The sequence below is a fragment of the Nanorana parkeri genome, unplaced genomic scaffold, assembly GCF_000935625.1.
Source record: "Nanorana parkeri isolate BGI_ZX_2015 unplaced genomic scaffold, ASM93562v1 scaffold661, whole genome shotgun sequence".
NCBI classification, from domain to species: Eukaryota; Metazoa; Chordata; class Amphibia; order Anura; family Dicroglossidae; genus Nanorana; species Nanorana parkeri.
The window spans coordinates 844,727-867,232 of NW_017306929.1; the positions used below are offsets into that span (position 1 = coordinate 844,727).

General features: G+C 39.6%; 1 protein-coding gene across 4 annotated transcripts in view; it reads left to right on the plus strand.

The window, feature by feature from the left end:
* The window catches only part of SRGAP1 (SLIT-ROBO Rho GTPase activating protein 1), a 151,286-nt gene that overhangs the window by 123,279 nt on the left and 5,501 nt on the right, over positions 1 to 22,506 (plus strand). For 3 of the 4 annotated variants that reach the window (XM_018563401.1, XM_018563402.1, XM_018563403.1), the window contains exons 14-18: positions 1 to 64; positions 1,388 to 1,522; positions 12,177 to 12,282; positions 14,102 to 14,326; positions 15,451 to 15,530. The exon at positions 1 to 64 is cut by the window's left edge and continues 13 nt beyond it. In XM_018563401.1, the coding sequence (XP_018418903.1) occupies positions 1 to 64; positions 1,388 to 1,522; positions 12,177 to 12,282; positions 14,102 to 14,326; positions 15,451 to 15,530 (610 nt within the window). Of the gene's footprint in view, positions 65 to 1,387; positions 1,523 to 12,176; positions 12,283 to 14,101; positions 14,327 to 15,450; positions 15,531 to 22,506 lie in introns of those variants that run through there. The other variant, XM_018563404.1, reaches the window with a different exon arrangement.

Sequence of the window (22,506 nt, forward strand, 5' to 3'; positions counted from 1 at the left end):
GGTATATTTCGAGTCTCGGGTTCCCAGGTGGAAGTTAATGATATTAAAAATGCATTTGAGAGAGGTGAGACCTTAATTCTATCTTTGTTGAATAAAAAAAAAATATCAACGTTTTTTACTTGTCCCAATTCGTTTTAAGCTGTGTTTTTGAAAATCCATGGTTTAAGTATATTTACACTTTTGGTGTGTTTTTGTTTGTTGCATTTGCACTTCTGTTGTTTTACATTTGAATGTTTTTAAATGTCAGATTTGACCTGACTCTGCAGTGGAGTTTTGTGTTGATTTGTTGTCAACCTAGATTTAAAGTCCCAAACTGCCAGCTTGGTGGGGGGGGGGGTGCATTTGAACATTATGGCTGACTTACTTTCTAGTCTGCTCTCCTCAAGCTCTGACAGGTCCACTCACAACATTCTGTAGCCACCACTACCATCTTCTCTGGCACTTTTTCTAGGTCCGCCATCTCCTCTCTTTGACAATTGGACAGCCACTAATGAGAAAGGGAAAAAAATTCTTGAAAGAATTTGTTTTTTTTTCTGCCCAAAAAAAGAAATCTTTATCTCCTAGCAATTTTTTGCTTCCTGACTTTAGTTTTGCTTTTTCTGCTTTTAAAGGGATCTGATCTGCTTTCATTCCCATGTATGGGAACCTCAAAGGAAACCTGTCATGAGAAAAATACCTTGACTGACATTGTTGACCTTCTAGCTGTTGTGCTTATCCTCTGTCTCCAAAACTTTCTCAGTCACTGACCTAGAACAAGTATTCGGGCAGTAAAGTCATAATTCCAGATATAAATACTTTAGCATGAGAGGCGGGCAACAAGCATTTTCAGGAGGAGGTCAGGAATAGGCTATCTCTCATGACCGGTTTCCTTAAGGGGGTCGCCATCTCCAGATTTGCTTTAAAATATTCTTTCCACCAACTTTTTGCCACAAAAATGTGTTTAATGTCTTAAGTGACATTTTCATAACGGCTAGCAATTTATTTCTGAGCTTTCAAATATAATGAGTATTCCTGCCAGCCCTCAAGTAGCCATGCTGTTGAAATAATTATCATGCCATTGAAAGGCACAATCTCCTGGGTCCAGTATGTTACAAGCATGTGGCTTACTAGGCAGCGTTTTTTAATCTAAACATTCCTATGTGGTTGCAATGGCTTCTAGTTACCCTCATGGAGGTCTTTCTTGTTTTGATGCGACTATATAATTTGCATGCATGCTATACTATTGTTAACTTTAATTTTATGTTTGCTAGCTAAAGAGATGTATTTTTGCTCTCGCTATTTATACTGTTAAATTGGCAGAAAAATATATAATTATACAAGACGTGATGTAGTATTTTTGACAGTGCTCCTTTCACTCTGTAATTTGTAATTTTGCACATTATTCTAGGTGAGGACCCTTTGACAGATGACCAAAATAATCACGACATCAACTCTGTAGCTGGCGTCCTCAAGCTATATTTTCGAGGCTTAGAAAATCCACTCTTTCCCAAGGAAAGATTTAACGATTTGATATCAAGCATCCGTAAGTCACCGTTTGTTCTCTATACTCCCCTCCCTTTTTGTTCTCAGAAATACTCCATTTCCTTGTTCACCTTACTGAGCCCTCCACCCTTTTTTTCCTCTTCCCAGTGCTCTATTCTATCCCTTATTTCCTGGAAGAGGAAAACAACTATAGATGTCTTCAAGGCAGTTTGTCCCACATCTGCACCACTCTCACAGAGTTTAGTCATACTTGCAGCTGGGACCGCTCCCTTTTTTTCACCAAGATTATGTATAACGCTTTGTGTCCAACACAGCAGGAAAACATTCCTGCAGGCATAATCGTGGCTTTTATTCACTTCAGTTATTGTGTTTTCTTTCATGTGGAGGTCAGGTTCAGACAGGCAGCAACTCTGGGGCTTTGCATGCACAGGCAGAGAGAGTGCACATCTCTGTGATCTCATACAGATTTCAAACTATAACTAGGTTAAGGAAAGGTAAATGGCCTTGTAAACATATTATTTAAAAGGAAACTATTGCATTTTCAGTGAGCACACTTTACAAGTACTTATAGTATAATTTACTTCAAAGTCAGTATTGATGTGCCATTTCCCTGTTAGTTTTTTAATACTTGCTTGCCTCTCCGCATTTGCGTAGTTTTATCTTGCATACAGATTTGTAGTTTCTTCTATATTGCTTTTTGGCTAACAAGCTGGTCTGCTTAGGTGTTATTTATGCTATCATTTAACAGAACTGCTTTCAGCCAGTCAGTCAGATTGATAGAATTAAAGTAGAATTAAACCTTTTTTTTTTTGTGATATCTACTGCTAGCAAGCAGTAGACCTATGCAAAACCATTAAAAAAAAAAAGTTATCAAACTGGTTATTACTTACCTCTGTCTCTGCTGCTCGATCCCGTCCAAAGATCTGAAGGGTGGGGCGGCGGGCACATGCGCAATAGATCTTCGGCTGGGAGAAGAGGAGAAATGCAGGGTAAGTCAATGCATGCAGCCCAGCAGCATGCACGGACACAGAAGACAGCGCTGTATCGGAGACCGCCATCAACGCTGGAGTGACTCCTGAATAATACTGGAAAGAAGATGATGATCGGATCAAGAGGCATCATTTAAGGTAAGTGCTTAACCACTTCTAGCGGGTTCACGTAAATACACGTCACCTGCTTGAGCACCTATCTAGTCTATACAAGAACACGGCTGCTGCTGCACACGGCCGTTTTAGACAGCAGACGATTGCTGTTTATGTACAAGCAATCGGGTGCCTGTACAGGCATTGGATCACTTGTACGGTGTGGCGCTGTGAGCCCGCCCCCCTCCGCTGGTGACGCCGTCGGCTTCCCTGAGCTCTGCTATCCAAATCAATGTGCAGCACTGCTAAGCATTTACAGAGCCTGTATATTTATTGAGCTAATATGGATACCATATGTATACCATTTTTCATAAACTACATATAGAAGCAAGATTTAATGCTCACCACACGTTATAATCTGACCATACAATCTTTGTACAATCAACTTTAGGACTATGTTCACACCATGTCCGGAGCAGATCTGCCAACGTAGTGCAGGGTGTTTTGTACCACGTTCCGGGCGGGGTTTTTTTTAGCTTTTCACTCATCCTCATTGTTCTAGCCGACCTGTGACAATGAGACTGTCACAGGTCGGCTCAGTAGATCAAAAAGTGAGCGAACACATACCGGTGTTCGCTCACCTCTCCATCCTGTCACTGCAGAGAGCCGTGACAGGGGAGGGGCTGGATTCCCCCCCTCCCCGCTCCGATCTGCCAGCGCTGACTGGCGGATCGGACTGGGGAGGGGGCTAGTACAGCTGGCTCTGCCTCTAGATAGGCAGAGCTAGCTGTCACTTACGCAGCTGGGCGGATCCAGACAATTGTCGGGACCTGCTTCAGCTGTGGCATCTCATCCCCATGAGCAGTATGGGGAAAGCCTTAACCCCACAGTTCTCCTTAAAGGGCTTACAGGTGCAGTCCAGTGCATTTGCATGCATTTTGATGTGTTTACATGCGTTTTGGTGCGTTCCAGACCCCGCACCTAAATGAACTGCACTAGTGTGAACAGAGCCCAGAAATACCATAGGAATACATTGGGATGCATTTCAGGTGCGGACAAAAACTGTTCTGGTCCGGATCTGGTCCGAAAATGGTGTAAATAACTATGTAAAATGAGCACCTATCTAGTCTATACAATCAATCTGCATCCAAGCAGGCCAGCCTTTGCACTACATAGTTGGTAGATCTAAAGGAAAATGTACAATCAGATTGTAAGGTGTGTGGTGAGCTTTAGGTCTAAGGTCTTAAATAGAATGCATCCCCCTTGCTTGAAGACAGTATAAGGTGTGAAGTGGGGTCAAAGTTTGATATTTACCTTCTTCTGGTGAGAATATACAGTAAAGTACGCCAAATCTCTCAGAGAAGACACTCCCAGCACTTCTCATGAGATTTGGAGTACTCATCATTCACCAGGATCTCATTGGCAAAAGGATGGCTTCATCCTTTGCAATGCAGAAGCCAATTAACCCCTTCATGACTGAGCTAGTTTTTAGTTTCTGTTCCTAAATGACTGACACACTTTTTACATTTTCTGCTGTGTGATTCTTCCACAGCAGCAAGTTTTGATTATTATTATTTTTAGAATTTTTTTAATAATAATTATAGTATACAAATATATTTACATATAAAAGTTTTATTTTCCTAATTTTTTGTACACTTTTTTTTTTTTTTAGATTATTATTATTATTTTTAGAATTTTTTTAATAATAATTATAGTATACAAATATATTTATATATAAACGTTTTATTTTCCTAATTTTTTGTACACCTTTTTTTTTTTTTTTTACACTTTGTAAAAAAAATAAGCGTAAAAAAACAAAAACATTTTTTTTTCGGTTTATATCAAGCAATCACTATGACTGCTTAATAAATTCACTTTTTAAAATTGTTAGTTATTATCAGGCTGCTCCAAGCTTAGGAACAGCTAATAATAACTTTAGAGACTGATCCTGACAGCATGTCAGAATCAGATCTCACTAAAGGTCTTTGATCGTTCCTAGACGATCAAAACTGATACATTTCACTCAAGAGATACATTTTGTATCTAGTGGTTGAAATGTATCATTTAACATCGGGCCAGGCTCTCCAGCTGTCAAAACGAATAGCAGAGAGGTGAGTCACTGCTACCTCTCTGCTATCTTCAGCTGTCAGATACGGGATCGCTATTTAGCGAACCCGTATCTGAATGTAAAGGCTTCATTCTTTCATTAATGAAAGAAAGAAGCTTTTAAAAAAGCTTAACTATTTCATTAATGAATGTCTCAATAGTGAGGCATTAATTAATGACTGGAACTGCTGAGAATCAGCAGTTACCAGCATTACAGAGGCTAATATAACTCGGCACGTACAGTGTACGTGGACAGTCATATAGCCACTTTGTGACGGGACGTACACTGTACATCTCCCGTCACGAAGGGGTTAAGGGGTCAGTTAAATCTCTCTTAAAACTTGTGAACAAATGCAGGTGATTTGACGTGCATTGATACATGTGGGTTTTTTTTTTCTCAAGCTTCAGTGCATTGAAATCAGTTGATATTCATTTTATATGCTTTTCCCTGTCTCCTGTGTTATCACTTCCTTTGCATTCCTCTCAGTTGATATGTACAGAGAAACAAAGGTCTCTGCACATGGTGTGAACAAGCCCTAAGCTGAGGATGTTTAGCATCCTGTTTGACAGACATGTTTTCATATTCAGCATGTAAAAACATTGTTTTTTGGAGTTTTAGTAAATACATTGGGTTTAATGTTTTAAGAACGTGTACAGTCAATATTTGTTGTGCATACTGTTTAAATAAATGCAACCAATAGCCTTCATCAGAGCATAGTGGAGGCAGACATCTGGGAGAAACAGTGAGATTCAAGTCACTAAATTCTAGGTTCTAGGAAGATGACATATTGAGGTCCTAGCAAAAGAATACTTGCTGTATACAGATCACACCATTCCACTGATTTGAAGGTTTTGATACAGTTCCAATCTGATATTTACTTGTCTTCCTTCTAAGGACAGATTAAGTTTAAAGCTAACCTGTGATTTGCCCATGCAAGGTACAGCCACAGGTTCATTTAACTTCCCCCATTCCCAACAGCACCTACTCACCTTCACTTTGTTCCCAACTTGCTCAGTTTAGCTATTGGGAGCAAAGAGATGAAGTTCTGTGCAACTGACTTGGATTTCAACACAAATGAGAATTTTCCTTTCCCAAAATGTCAGAGCTGGGTGCCTAAGCAGCCAATCAGCAGGCATTGTCACTGTCACATGGGACAAAGGGGAAGTCAGAGTCTGATAATTCCTCAGAAGGTCCAAGTATTTTGCTCCTCCAAGCCCAATTTAAACTACTGCTTGTCCTATTTCCAAAATTGCTGAGATGAGTCGTAAAGTCTTAGTTTTTTCTTTGACTCTGACATAAACATACAAGTAAAAGCTGCCTTTGGGCTGATTTTTGATATAACGCTTTGAGTTGGGTAACTTTCTTTTGCTTTGGAAAAGGGTTACAAAATTGTATTGAAATGTAATTTGGATTGCATAGAAATAATGCATCTCTATACATTTGTGTTTACTAGGTCTAAAAACCAGAACCATATATAAATTATGTGAGGACTGTAAAATAGGAAGTGCCCTGACAGCTGTTTCTGAGGCCATGAGAAACTGCAAATGTTATTGCAAGTATCTAATGATCCCCTTAAAGGAGAACTGTGTGGAAAAAATGTATTAACCCCTGCAGTGGGGCTCCCCTCACACTGCAAGGGTTAACTGCTCGTTTTGTTTTAGGTGCTACAAAAAAAAAAAGTTATATGCACCCGAACAGCTGAGCCAATCACGTTTCCTCCTCCTCTTCTGCACAGACAGAATGTTCCTCAGCGTCCTCATGTCTATACACTTGTATAGAATGTGATGACACAAGGATTCTTCGACCACTGTAGAAGAGGGGAAGAGAAGCCCCAGGGACCGGTCTAAGAACAAGATTGGTTGTGAAGAATGTCACCAGCACACCGAAAAAATCCTTTCAGCATCACCAAATGTTCATTTTTTTGAACAAATCTTCAAAAGTGAAGACAAGCGCACGGTCCCTTCATCAGGCACGACATCGATGTTTGATCCTGATGAAGGGACACTGCGTGGCCCCAAAAGCGCTTGTATTCACGTTTGAAGATTTGTTCAATAAAATGAACATTTGGTGATGCTGAAAGGATTTTTTCGGTGTGCTGGTGACATTCTTCACGACCAATCTATGTATATAGTGGTGCCACACGCAGTCATTACAAGCACCCTCCCTATCACTGGTAATATCCGGTAAGGAGTCCAACAAGATTTTCTTTATTCGGTCTAAGAACAAGCCGGCTCCAATGTTTGGGCGAATATAACTAGCACCTAGACACACAAACAAGCAGGGGCAGCCCCTCCTGCAAGGGTTAATTAAAAAATGTTCCCTGGAGGTCTTTAATTATGTACTGTATAAGATTGTGTTCTTAAGGCCTATCTCCAGGCAAACACTCCCCCTTGCCCCCTTGCACTCCCACTCTTTACCCTCACCCTCGCACTGCAAGGGTTAACTGCCCTTTTGTCTTAAGTGCCGTTGGATTAGCATAACAACAAAACAATTAGCATTTTTAGAAAGAGGAGTCAAGAATGGTAGCTTCTGTATTTCTTTCTTCAAGGTTCCATCCAATAGCGCAGTACACCTTTAAAGCAGAACTCCGACAAATAAAATCTTAACCCTTGCAGAGAGGCTACCTCTGCACTGCAAGGGTTAAGTGCTCGTTTGTCTACACTTACCCAAACCAAGATCCCGGCTTGCTCTTAGACCAGTCCGTTCAGCCTTGCTCCCCCTCTGCTCTGGCGGTCTAAGGTCCTGTGAGTCATCACGTTCTATACAGTGTATAGTAAATCGATGGACATTCCATCTCTGGAGCAGAGAAGAAGCCAGCCGAGGATGCTGTTTGGGTGAATATATCTGTTATTTTATGTTCCTAGGCAAAAAGTGAACTTAACCCTTGCAGTGCTGTGGGTAGCCCCACTGCAAGGGTTAAGACTTGATTTGCCTGAAGTTTTCTTACAGCTCGCTGAATCTACCGAGTAATCTGATCCATTCAATGCACAGCCTACTGTTAGTGGCCCATGAGTCATAGGGTTGACTAAACACACTGCTATAGAGTGGAAATCCTGAGGAAGTGCTGATCTAAGTTTAGCATCGACCAGCTCAGCAACAAATACAAACAAAAGGGCACATGTTCAAGGTGCACTACTCAAGTGACATGAAAGCTGTTTGGAAATTCAATTAGTCTGGTCTGGACACAATGTGACTTTAACCCTAGTGAGTGTGGTTTCTAACTTACTCATTTATGTTAGGGCAGTAGGGTTGTGCCTGTATTTTGAGCACAATTAATGAGGAATGCTTGGCTATTAACCAGGTTGTATAGAGTTACAGAGGGAATGTGAGCAGTCTGCTGGCAGAATTTATGGAACGATGACACCAACTGTTAATCAATGGAATTAATGGGAAGGACAAGTATGGATACGCTTACTGTTTAAAGAGAATGTGCCTGCTTTTATAGTATCATTTTCTTATACATTGTTTTCTTATCATTAGAATTTAAAGGAGAACAAATACATGTAACAGAAAGGCAAAGTTATTTTGCATTGTAGCACAGCTTAGTTAGTTACATATTGATAAACTGTTTGTCCTTGGCATTTTAGTTAACTATTACATTGTGAACTGCGATCTGTTTACATTTATAATGGATGAGCCAACCGTGTGTAGCTTTTTTTTCCTGCCCATTCTCTGCATAGCACAATATTGAAAGCTTGACCGAACATTTAAGCTTGCTGTACATAGCTAGATTTCCTCTTGTTCACCCCACTGGAGAAAATCATTTGATTTTCCCCATTCACACTAAACAGTGTGAATGGAGGACTCTGACTGCTGACTCTATTATTCAGCAGCCACAGCACCCTTGGCTGCCTGAACAGTGACTGCATCTGATAGTCTGATAATCTGATAATTGTGCACAAATTGACATTTGTCGAGCCAAGCAGAGCTTGCAGGGCCAAAGGTTGTATTCTGCATAATATGACCACTACATTTTAGTTATCAGGAGGTTTGAGAGAAGACAGGACAGATGTTTCAGTAAAACCTAAACACATGTATCTATATCTGTGCCAGGCTTATTTAATAATCTAGTGCAACGAGCAGCGTTGTATAATTATATATTCGTTATGTCAGTCTAGGGCATTTAGTAAAAGATGACTGATGATTGTTGGTTTCAGCATTTTACACATTTACCCTAGCCACATTAAAGGTAAATTCCACCTTTAAAAAAAATAAAAATAAATGCACAAACATTCATAAAGGAAAACCAAAATGTTAGTTTACTATTTTTTTTGCATTGAAGTCAGCACAATCAGTGGATGGCAAGTGCAATACTCTGGGTCCTGCAAATTCTCCGTCCTAGGAGGAAGTGCCATTGTCACCATGTTTTGTGTTATTGGTGATTACCATTACATTGGTGATCCATAAGAGATGGAAACCCTTACATTGGTGGTTGATTACCTGGATCCTGGTCTTGTCCTGCTCTGTCTTCAGCAGAATGAGTTCTGTGGGTTGTGTTTTAAAGTGTAAAGTTAAAAAAAATATATATATACAGGTGAAACTCGAATAATTAGAATATCGTGCAAAAGTAATTGCAGTAAGTGCTGCAAAAGGGGCCTAAACCAAGTACTGAGTACATATGCATGCTTGTACTTTTCAGAGGTCCGATATTGTTCTATGTACAATCCTTGTTTTATTGATTGCATGTAATAATCTACTTTTTTGAGGTTGTGGATTTGGGGTTCTTGGGGTTTTCATGAGCTGTAAGCCATAAAAATGTAGAATGTTGACATATAAGACAATATTCTAACTCTCTAGAATATCAATTTCAGCAAAAACATGTAAAAACAATATTTCAGGAAAAACCCTGTGTTGTAAAAGTACCAGCATAAAGAATTTCTTTGCAGGTCTTCAGGGTGGAAATTACACCATTTCTTTATGCAAGTGTCACACAGGTTTACTACCAGCAGCAACACTTGGGAATATTAGAGTGTGTCTGTACATGCGCTTCAGCGAAAAAGGAAAAAATGGTAATGAAAGTTGCAGGGAGTGAAATCTTAGAACACATATAAGTTGTCTTGCTGCTGGCAAGCATAGCAGTGCAGCGACTTGCCATCTGCCCTTTGTGAAGGATTAAGTAACTGAAAAACGTATTTCCTATGTACTGGCATAATCACAGAACACGTCATGATGACTTTCTGTTCAGTTGAAGCTATTTGTTAAGCTGTCCCTTGACTCCTGCATTGCTTTCTTATGTCTGCTTTCTGTTTCAGTAGTGGTAATTTTATTAAAGGCTCATACATTTCCTTTGGACAGAGAAAGCGGTCTTGTTACTGATATCTTTGGATAGGCTTAGCCACTGGGTTACACTGCAGGATGCAGACAGGTCAGAATGGCTAAAACTGAGTTCTTGATGTGACTCCAAGTATACTAGATAATGGTTCTTATGTATTAAATGTGATTTGGAAGAAAAATGGAAATCCTGCTTGAATGAAGCCCCTCTGTTTAGTAACATGGAAGGATCCTCATCCTACTGCTGTTAGAAGTATTTGGCAGACTAAGGATTAACCACAAATAATAATTGTTCCCATAGAGAGTCATTGTGTGTTCAGGTCACGTCGCGGTTCAGAACCAGTATGTGGTACCACAGGTGAAGTCTATATTGTAAGATCTCTTTTCCAATTAAACATTGGATATATGGCAGGAATAATATTCCAAATGTTATTACACAGAGGAGTCGTTAACAGCAATTGGTTCATGTTTTCCATAAAATCTACTTTAAGTTATCTGGATTTCAAGGATATGTAGTGGCTATACCCACTAAGCTGATTCTGCTTTTAATTCTACAGTTCACTCTAGAAAATCTACGATTTCAATCTGACATTTCAAACGAAATTGTTTGTCTTTAGATCCAAACAGATTCAGCAGGTGCTTTTGAGGTTGGACGGCCTGTATTTACATTGTCAGATGTTAACCTTCTGAACACTGCTTGCATCACTGTCTCAAACGTATCTATACTCTAGCTACAAAATATTGTATTTAGAAGTACATAAAGAGAAACATTACTATGATAGAACATTACTGGATAATGTATCCATAGGCATAAAAACAAGCAATATTTGGTTTACCAAAATAATTTTATTTTTAGAAAATCGTGAAAAGAATTTCTGATGTGAAAATGTTAATATTCTTGACCAAAACCATCTTATTATCCAAGCATATTTTATACGCAAACAAATAGGGCAAGCATTTATAGTTCATAGCCCTACAGACACATATAAGGGTAGATGGCGCAAAATCTCTAATCTCATATTAGTGAGAACCCTTCTTTCTCCATGGCTGCTCCCACAGTTCACCTGTAAAGGCAGGGGTGTCCCTAGACATCACGTCACCTGAGTCCAGGGAGGGGGGTTGGGTGCTCGTAATGCACATTTGAGTAGGGGGGCACAGGTTTGGTTGGGTAAGTTACTCTGTTACTCTTGGTACACAGTTTGGGGGTGGTGGTGGCGGCTTGTGCCAGTGGCTCATGATGGATATTCTGGAAAGACATTGTGTACAGCACCCCACCCTGGGATCATGTTAAATCTTATGAGATCTTAGTGTTTGGGTTTACATACAGTATACTTAAAGGAGAACTATGGGGTCAGTGCATTTCCCCATAGTTCTCCTCAGGGTCACGGGAGGACATAAACTAGCATCCTCCGGTGACCCAAAGCTCACTATACCGCGAGCTACAGCTTGCGGTATACTGAGACTGCCGCAGTCGGGACGGATCCCAACATTACTGTCGAGATCCACCCAGCTGCGTGATTAACAGCGGGCTCTGCCTATCTAGAGGCAGAGCCAGCTGTACCTGCCCCCTCCCCCGTATGTTCCTCCAGTCAGCGCTGGAGGATCGGACAGGGGATGGGGGAATCCCTTCAGGCAGCCGTGAGTGACCGTTACGGCTCTCTGCAGGGACAGGATCGTATGTGTTCGCTCACTTCCCAATCTATTGAGCCGACGTGTGACAGTCGGCTCGAACTATGAGGTTGAGTGAAAATCACTCAGCTCATAGTTCTCCTTTAAACCCTATCAAGCTGGCCACTGCCATACAGAGATACAGTGCAAAACAAGGCATGGTAAGTTAGTAATGGGGAAATAACAGCTGCAGGGAGAGACCACAGGCAATATTGGCAGACTCTGCCTTCTGCCCGATTTTCCTTGAGCACAGCTTTCAGAGTTCAGTTCCTCTTTGTATGTGCGTGGCTTTGCTGAAGAAAGGAGAAAATCTGTACACATCAGTTTGAAGTTCTGCTTTCCACATTTAAGAGAACTGATATCAAAATGTCTATTTTTTTAAATTAAAAATGACCCAACAGCTTGGTGACAACTTTTTTTTCATTTGTTATTTCAAATAGTATCCTTAGAGATACATTGGTATTTCCAGAAAAGTGATACTTATATACTGTGTCCCCATTTACAAGCAGATCAAGTGTAAAGAAAAAAAAGTAATTGATACATATATACATATGTTCTGTTTACAGGAGTGGAGAATCTCTGTGAGAGGGCCATCCACATCAAAAAAATCCTGTTGACATTACCCAGGACTGTGCTTATAGTCATGAGATACCTCTTTGCATTCCTCAACCAGTAAGTAGCATTTTGTGCCTTGACAAAAAAAAAAATGATAAAGATAGATGTGGGTAAAACCATTATTTTTTGTTGAAGTATATTTATGTAAATTGCTATATTTGTCAAAGTAATTGTCATTTCCTTTAGCCAGTCTTGTAATTTACAGGTCTGCCATGTTGTAGATAATAGACGGATACACCACTGTTAAGTTTGCAGCTTCCTGTGCCACCTGCCCACATTTAGCCTGCTGATTGGCCTAGGAATGAACATTGCCAGTCTAGTGAGGTTCTCCTGTGCCCCTCCCCTGTCTTTTTCTAAACTACTCAGCCACTCTGTGATCTTTGCAACATAAAGGCTATTAATGCTGTAGTCCAAGATAAGAACTAGGAGGTTTTAACAGACTCTTCAAGATGACACAGGACAGTTCTAAATTTCTGACAAGATCAAAACATTTGCTGCACTTGTCAAACAGAACAAAATGCTTCCAAGGGTACTTATTATGGTTTATTATTAAACAGGCCAAAAGGGAGCAAATAAAAGAAGTACATTGTTAGGGCTTACATACACTTTAGAAACCACTGGCTTAAGTGTTAATGTGACGTGACAGCACTGAACACTCTAAAATTCTGCTTTTGCTGAGTATAACAGAGTTCTAAAATATGAAGTGTGTCAGTAGAAAACTATATTAGACGAAAGATGAATGGTAATGCTTTACACCTGACTTAATATTAATTTCATATTCTAGAGAGGTGTTAACTCCTGACACTGGGAGCATGAATAAAGCAAATACCTATCTGGCACTGTAAAGACTTAGTTTCCCTACTCTTCCTTTCTTGCTCTTGTTTCTCACAATATACCTACTGTCACTTACACCCTTTTTTAATGTAAATACTCTGGAAACAATTATTGCAAATATGTGTTACCTTTTGCATTAGCTATATTCCATATTATGCCTGTGCATTGTCAATATTTAAATTAAGGTCTCTGTCCCCTTATTTAAATTTAGCAGCATAATGATATAATAAGAGGGAGGTGAAGCCAAAAGGTCATAAAGAAACCCAGGACCTAAAACTTTGAGCAGCTGGAACACCTTCTAGAAAAGCAACAAGACATAGCGGGGAATTCAGTAAAGGCTTTGCTCCACTTTTGGGCCGTATGGATCTTTTGAAAGGGCCTGCATACATTTTTTTTAAGAGCCCTGTCGCCCGTTTCAGTAGCTTTACCAACACTTGCGACAGATTTAGGTCATTTGTAATAGCGCCACTGGCAGGGAGATTCCCTGACTGACCGCTGAATGTAAACAAAAGGGCCAGGGATGCTGGCTGACATCATAACGCAAATTTGGCCATGGCCATTTTTAGCAAAAATGTCAACCATGTTTTCCCCATCTTTGTATACATTCAACTGTTGGCTGGGAGTTTTCCCTGCCATCAACTTAAATGGGGCTAGTGACAAGTCACTGGTTGCTAAGACACAGGGTGCATAGCCTACAGACTCTTAGAAACAAATTTTGCTGACAGTGGGTGGAGCGTGGTGGGGCACCCCGAGAACCTAGTGCCCCATCAGATCCAATTCCCATTTCAAATGGAAGAGGGACATAAGCTTTAGGATATTCACATTTCCCAACAATTGGTTTACAAAAATAAGGCCAGTACCATGGGTGTCTGGGCAGGCCATCTATTGTTTCTGGCTACCTTTATCCTCATGTTCTGTTCATGTTTTTATTTATACCTATTATATTCATTGCATTGTATCCTCATTTGTAGCCAGACAGAATATGTGGTGCTTTGGAAATGAGCCGACCTCTTTAAATTGTTTTTTTCCATTCTCTATACAGCCTCTCTCAGTATAGTGATGAGAATATGATGGATCCATATAACTTGGCCATTTGTTTTGGCCCCACATTAATGCCTGTTCCTGACATACAAGACCAGGTGTCCTGTCAAGCCCATGTGAATGAAATAATTAAAACCATCATCATTCATCATGAGAGTATTTTCCCAGATGCTAAAGAGCTGGAGGGTCCCGTTTATGAGAAATGCATGGCTGGAGATGACTACTGGTAAGTCAAGAAATATGTTATTTTGCAGCATATTAATGTACTCTTTTACAACCCAAGTGTTCATTATGTACATAGTGATAAACTGAATTAAAATGGGACTGACCGCTTCACCAAACAAAATAGATGCTGTAATTTAATATACATGTGTTTGACACAATGCCTTGTAAAATTATACAGTATAAATAAAGCAAGAAAGCAAAGACGTTTGTCTGGAATGCTTCTATGTGTATTCTAAAATATAATTTTATCAGCCGGTATGTCCTAACCATAGCAGACAGTCCACTTTCTAATACATCTTTTGATTGGTTGCTAAGAGCAACACAGACTGAGAAAACTCTTTTTATACTAATAGAAGATTGCTGCACATTGTGTCTTATAACATTTACTAGCAGTATAGTGTAGTAATTTATGGTAGAATGGCTTTAACTGTCTAAAAAGGTGAGGAAGGATGGTGAAATGAGCAAGATTAGAGATGTTGGTGAGCAATCGTACGAAGTGAACACAATTTCAGGTTTAGGCTTACTTGCCTTTAATACCCAACACATATAGTCTATCACTCCTTGTTTCCTTGTCTCTCTCGGTTCTTACTCCTTATATATCTCTTTCTGCTTATCTAGCACAAGTGGTAGACACAGCCAATGAAGGACTGGAGATTGTTTCTATGGTAGTTGCATTGATGGATTCATGTACCATAGCAGCTGAGTTGATGTAATTGATTTAACAAGAATGTTCGGGTCATGATGTTATGTTATGTTCAAGCAAAATGTCCTGATTACATATGGCATGTGATCATTTTTTTACTTGACCCTTTTCTGCTATTCCAACATCATTATTTTATGTGTAGTTGCTTAAAATACTTGGGTTTTGTTTTATGCAGTCCCTTGGGTTTTTCAGAAAGGCCTTGTTTTAGTTGCATGTGAAATGAAACAGAGGTTGACATGGGTTGAGCTATAGGATTCTTTGCCTTACAGTTATTCAGAGGCACTATTATAACATATTAGGTTGTTCCATGTACTATTGCAACTGATTCTAACTTTACTGATAACGTTAGGAGTTAGTCATTTTGTGTGTAGTCATGGCCCTAGCATGACCGTAGTATTTTATTTGTCTCTTTGCATTGCTAGTGACAGTCCATACAGTGAACATGGCACATTAGATGAAGTGGATCACGAAGGTGGCACAGAAGCTCACACAAGTGAAGATGGTATGGTTTTTTATATTCTTGCTACCCCATTTTTCTAATTTTGAACAGGCAGTATTTTTCATGTATCTCACATTCTCTCATTGGCAGACAATACAGAACTTAATGGTATCACTGCTTGGGGACAGATTATTACATTGCATGACTTCACTGCCTGCATGATTGTCCCAGGTCAGTGGTTCAAAGTATTGAAGCCATAGATAAGCAGGCACCTGACCTTTTCAGGAGGTCAGCAATTAATGCTTCTCATCTGTCCTCTCATCAGTCATTTATAAGTGCCAGCATTAGCATCTTGAATTATTGGCTGTTGTCAAAATTGTATGCTGTATATGTTAAAAGGTTTTCAAAAAAGTTGTAATGAGAGGCATTTGTTGCCATTGATTACCTCCTTCTGAAAATGCTAATCACCTGGCTATCATGGTGATTATTTGGCTTAAATACTTTTCTGAGTCGGTGATAGAAAAACAAAAATGCAGCCAAAGAAGTCTGAACCTTTGATCTGTATACTCGTTCTGAATGAGTATTGAAGCCAATGGCTTACCGTGACAGCCAACAAAGGTCATGCCTTTATAATTAAATATATATAAAAAAAAGGACCTACTTGCTACTTCTGCAATGGAAACTTTCTCATATGGTAGTGAGCAAGTAGTAAATTAAAGTAATGGGACTGTGCACAAATAGCAAAGCCATGGATAAACCAGAAAGCAGTGAATGCGCTTTTAACTGTAGTTTTGTGCAGTATGGATTGATTGATTGAGTGAGCTGTCAAAAGCTCTGGTGGATATGTTAATAAATCATGGAGAAGCAGAACAAGTGGGGACTGAAATAAAGTTGTCCATGGACTGATTTAGGACCAGAGGGGGCACATGTGTGCTGTAACCAGATACCATGCTTCATATTTCTTGTATATGTTAGAGGATGGAATTTAAAGTGCATGTAAACTTTAACAATGATCTTCTCTTATTTGCTCCGTTTTGGTGTTAAATGTACAATTGAAAGCGGTTTGTTATATCTGATAAGTGCAAAAAGAAACGCGTTGCTTGCTATCTCTATAGTGCTGACCTAGGGTGACAACTTTGCTCCTCCACTGATACCGTACGTTGAGTGAGTGTTGTCACCCTTTGAGAAGAATGTTTTACTGGAAAAATGGCAGGTCAAAATAAAGAGAAAAAAAAGCCTGAAAAGAAAACTAATGCAACCATCAAATCTAAGGATTGGTGAGCTGCAATGTATTTTTGTTCTTGGGTTTAGATATACTTTAAAGGAGAACTATGAGTGAGTTATTTTCACTCAACCTCATAGTTCAAGCCGACCTGTGACAATGAAACTGTCACACGTCGGCTCTATAGATCGGGAAGTGAGCGAACACAAGACCCAATCTCTGGATCTCCCTCCATGCGTTTTCTCTTTTTGAAGTTGCTCTGAGCTGTCCTGTGAATGAAGAGGGCAGTTGGTTTTGGAATCCAGCAACCATTTTGTGTTCACATAGAGATCCTATGTATATAGAATTCGCTATAAAGCCAGTCATTCTTAAAATGCATGACCGTCTACAGGGAACCAGCAAAGTAACGTAGCGTGAAAATGGGAAATCTAAATATAACTTTTCAGTATGATGAAAACACAGAAATCAAATAAATTACGGGTAGAGAAAAAAGGAACTTTGGCATTTAATGTAAACAAGAATGCTTTCATGTGATTAACTCGTGTTTGCATTCACTTCACTATTAACAGGGTACAAATGGATTTCTGGTCATCACAGTACTGATCTGCTAACATGAACTCACAGGGAAATACAAATCATACGGGAGGGCTGCCTACACCGTCTGTGCATTCCACATTTTCAAGCTTGTTCATGTGTTCAGATACATTCCTCTCCAGTACGCAAGGAATCTCTTATTTGTCCATGGTTCACTATGAAGTCACTGCACACAGACTCCAAAATACTGTATACTAACCTTGTGAGCACATGTATGTGCATGATTATCTGTGTGTTTTAATGTTCAGAATATTAGAACAGTGACATGCATTTAATGTGCAGAAAAGAAATGCTCAATTTAACACAATTATTTTAAATGCACTTAAATTCTATTTTTGAATTGCAATTTATTCATGTTTAGTTATGGCTTTCATTGTGATTAATGTACTTAAATATATTTAGTTCAACTCTTTTATGTTTGCAGGTGGGCTATATAACAAACTAACAATGCTGTGCAACATTACTGCCCACGCTCCTAAAGCCTGAAAAGGTTTTTGTCATCACATTAAACTTACTGTATTTGTAGCATTTTCCAGCTTATTTGATAAGGCAGATAGTAATGTGCAAAGTAACCGGTCAGTAATGGCCTGGAACTACTAAAATCTTGAAAGATGAAATGTGATTGGTTGGCCCAACTCTAGGAAAAAAATCTACCAGCCAACAGCTGAATGTCAACAAAGGGGCAGAGGATGCTGGCCGACAGATGAATGGGGCAGAGGATGCTGGCCGACAGATGAATGGGGCAGGTGATACATAATTGGTTGCTAGGACAATGGTGCCCCGGTGTCCTAGCAGCCAATGGATGGGAAGCTGTCTTATTCATGACAACTTTCCTGTACATGCCCCACTCTAAGCACTGGCATCTCTCCGTACGCCAGATCAGAGTTGGTCTCAATTACATAAGTGATCGGGTGAAATTTAATGGCTGGGGTTGAGATGTTTACTGTGCCCTATGGATGGGAAGCTGTCCTATTCATGACAACTTTCCTGTACATGGCCCACTCTAAGCACTGGCATCTCTCCGTACGCCAGATCAGAGGTGGTCTCAATTACCACTAGTTTCCTAATCAATCAACTTCTTCTTTTTGAATCTGTCGCAGCCATAGCGACGCAAATAATTTTATTTACAAGGGTAGTGTGGAAGTTCTTGTTAAATGGATGGTCTACTATTCATGTTTGTGTGAAAAGCTCTTCATTGCTAGGTATACAGTGGGGTCTTTGTCTTGTTTCTGTTCTTTGATATGTTGTATTCTTGTGGTGTGTGCAACAAATCAAATAATTGTGCACAACATAATGGTTGTCAGAATTTCACGCTTAAGTGATCGAATTAGGTGAAATTTAATGGCTGGGCGTGAGATGTTTACAGTGCCCAATGGGTGGGAAGCTGTCTTATTCATGACAACTTTCCTGTACATGGCCCACTCTAAGCACTGGCATCTCTCCTTATGCCAGATCAGAGTTGGTCTCAATTACCACTAGTTTCCTAATCTATAAACTTGCGACAATTCTTTTTGAATCTGTCGCAGCCATAGCGACGCAAGCGTCAGTAAAGCCAAAACTGGTGACATCAATACCCCCCATTGTTTTTTAAAGAAGTTCTTTTATGTGAACACTAAAGCGTCCTAGAATATATTTTCCTTTTTCTGTGGGTTGCACAGGTCAGCAAATGATGTGTCTGTTATTATTGATTGGTCTCATTCTGCTGCACAAGCATGTCAGAAAATAACATTATTGATTGGTAGCACCATACATCTCCTAATCAAATGGTATTTGCTGAGATTTATTACACTTTACAATTAAAATGGATGAACAAATTTAATGTCAGTCTTGTATATTGACATGCAGCTTTTACTTTAATTTGCAGTGGCTTCACTTACTTGATCCTCTATGAAACAATTTATATTGCACTTTAAAAAAAACTAGCTCTATCCTGTGACTCTGCAGTGTTTTGCCTTCCTTGTAAGACCTCTTCCAATGTATGAAATAATAAATGAGACAAACTAGTGGATCTCTAGATTAAACTCTATATTTTAAATTTAGCTTTAGTTTTAGATTGGGGAAGGGTGAGACCCTCTGTCAAATTTGATTGCTGTGATTGCTGCCTGTGTCACCACTAGTGAGAATCACCCATCTATTTGTACTTGTTAACCATTTTCACCAAGAAAAAAAAGTAGGGGTTTATTCAAAATGTTAGAGTTGTCCCCAGAATAAAAGGTAAGGGAAATCTTTCGATGAGCTCACATTCTAGGGACAGCTGTCAAGAGGGAAGCTGTCCTTTACTTTGGGTGATTTCCTCTAACTTTCTGTTGCATCTCTGGGACCGAAAGTGAAGGGAAATTTTCCCAGTGGTGTACAGACACCAAAAAAAAAAAAATGGTGGGGTTTTAGCCCTTACCTACCCTGTCCAAAACCTAAAATTGGCTATAAATGCACTTTACTTTCTAGCATGTGCCTGATTTTTTTTTTTTGTTAGAATCTGGTTGGTTGCTATGGAATCTGGTTGGTTGCCATTTATAACAGCTACTGAATTCTAATGTTTTATATAGGGATGCACCGATACCACTTTTTTGGGTCTGAGTACGAGTACCGATACTTTTTTTTAGTACTCGCCGATGCCAATTACCGATACTTTTTCTTAAAGGGGCAGAAATATGACTATATATTCATACAGAAGTGCTCAGGGGCCAATGCTGATGCCAGTCAGTGCTGACATCTTGGGTTTCGTTCCCACTAGGCCCTGTTTGCATGGAGTTTGTATGTTTTCCCCATGACCCAAATCAAACCTGCATTGTACTTATGTGACGGTAATAGGGATGATGGCTTAGAAGATCCACGCTGATAGGAACTGATGTGACTAGTTCACTTTTTTTTCTTTCAGTTGCACTAGATATGTTGCTAGGACCCCAGTTGTGACCCTTGGCAAATATAGGAAGTCAATAGAACAATCACCAATATGGCTTATTAATAGAATTGGTGTCTAACAACTAGACGGGGCGCTCTGTGTCATTATGCATGTTGATTATATAACCAGGAGATGTTGTGTAAACTGGGTTTACATGTTGTGTCAGAGTTCACAAAATATTGGCTATTCCTATTCAAATAAATTCATTTACAAGGGGAGTGTGGAACTTCTTGTTAAATGGATGGTCTACTATTCATGTTTGTGTGAAAAGCTCTTCATTGCTAGGTATACAGTGTGGCCTTTGTCTTGCTTCTATTCTTTGAGATGTTGTATTCTTGTGGTGTGTGCAACAAATCAAATAATTGTGCACAACATAATGGTTGTCAGAATTTCACGCGTAAGTGATCGAATTGGGTGAAATGTAATGGCTGGGGTTGAGATGTTTACAGTGCCCTATGGACCAATCACAGGCTATATATAGTGATAGCTATATCAATCTTATATAATCATCCTGCACAGACTGTTGCACATAAATTGGCGACAGGAGTTTGACAGGATACCATCTGGACAAGTGTTCGCTGGAACATAGATGTGATTCTTTTGAAGTCTCCTTGCCTCCGAATGTGCTTGCTGTTACAGAGGACAATGCTGTTTAGTCTGTAAACAAAGCCGCACTGTTTGTTATCCGTTGATTTCTCAACCTCACTGCCCACTCCTGAAAAGGAAAGTTCAACATGAAAGTGTTTGAGTGGTGCATTGTGCTTGGATATGCAGTTCCTTTTATAAATGACAGTGATGCTGGACACGTCTGTTACAATAAAATATTACAATCCACAAAGCTTGGGTTGATTTGAACTTTCAGCTTTTACATCTCAGCAGTCTAAGGTAATTTGGGTGTCTACACAAGGAAGGTTTTCACAGGTAAAAAACATGAATAAAATACATTAAATGCACATATAGCTTACATATCCTTTGCTATCAGAAGATTTTGGTGGAAACAAATGGTCTGGCAATTAGTTTTTTTTTAAGTTTTGGAATAAAAATATAGCACATCTATTCTTTGCACTTCTCAAACCGATATAATAAATCGCTTTTGTGTATTTAAAGAAGAACTGGGTATATGAAAACGTAACCTTTGCACTGGGGCTGTGTGGTATGTCCCTCGGAGTCCTTACATCTAATGTACTGTATTAGACCTGATGAATCACGGATCCTTAGACTGCCAGAGCCTAGGAAAAATAGTCTAGCCACCAGCCAGGACCGAGGATCAGTGAGTATATCTTTTTTTTTTTTTTCGAACCTAGAGAAAAACGAGCACTTAACCCTTGCAGTGCATGGGTTAATGTTTCATATGCCAAGAGTTCTTGACAAAAAGGCAGCAAATAAGTCTATTGTTAGGGCTGTTGTTAGGGTTCACATACACTTCAGGATATCAAGAAGAAACACATACTATATCATATTTGTAAACTATGGCATGTCAAAGAGCTTTTATTTCCCTGTAAAGATTACTTGCATGGTGGTCCACATTTAACTCCCAAAACACAAATTTGATGCATTTACTTTAGATAATAGGTACAATGTGGAATACCTGCAGTATAGATAAAGGTGTGGATGCATGTGACCTAAATCGCTCCCTAACCTGTTTCTCAAACGTGAGCCGTGATATGTTCCATTCGAAGAGGAACTCCAGCTGTTAACAAAATTAACCCCATGCACTCCAAGGGTTAACTGCTTGTTTGGGTCTAGGGGACAGAATAAAGACTATGTACTCACCTGATCCTTGGTCCTGCAGCGGTGAGTGCTCACTTTTCTCCCCCTCCTTATGTCCCTTAGCATCCTCATGTCTAATGCAGGGTAATGAATTGTATTGGACGTGATGATGTCACGGGTCGTTGGAACGCAAGAGCACAGTGAAGAAGAGGCAGCAGGGAGCGGTCTAGCAGACTGGCATGATCGAGGATTAGGTGAGTATGTTTAATTTATTTTTGTCCCTTGTACCAGAAGTAGCACTTAAACCTTGCAGTGCAGGGGTAGCCGCACGGCAAGGGTTAATATTGTTAAATCCTGGAGTTTCATTTTAAAGTATCCAGCTCTCCCTCTCTGCATTGTCTAGCATACAAAAACTGGAATGACACTGAAGCTGTTACCCATTGCAAACATATTCTTTGGCTCATTTGAAAGACAAAAGCAAGTAGTAACTGTTCCACTTTTCCTCCAGATTTTGTAAATTCGCTTTTGAGAGGAGAGAGAGCTTCCCACTGGCATCTACCTAAAATTTGAACATTTTTTTGGAGGGGTACACCACCAAAATGTGTTTTTTA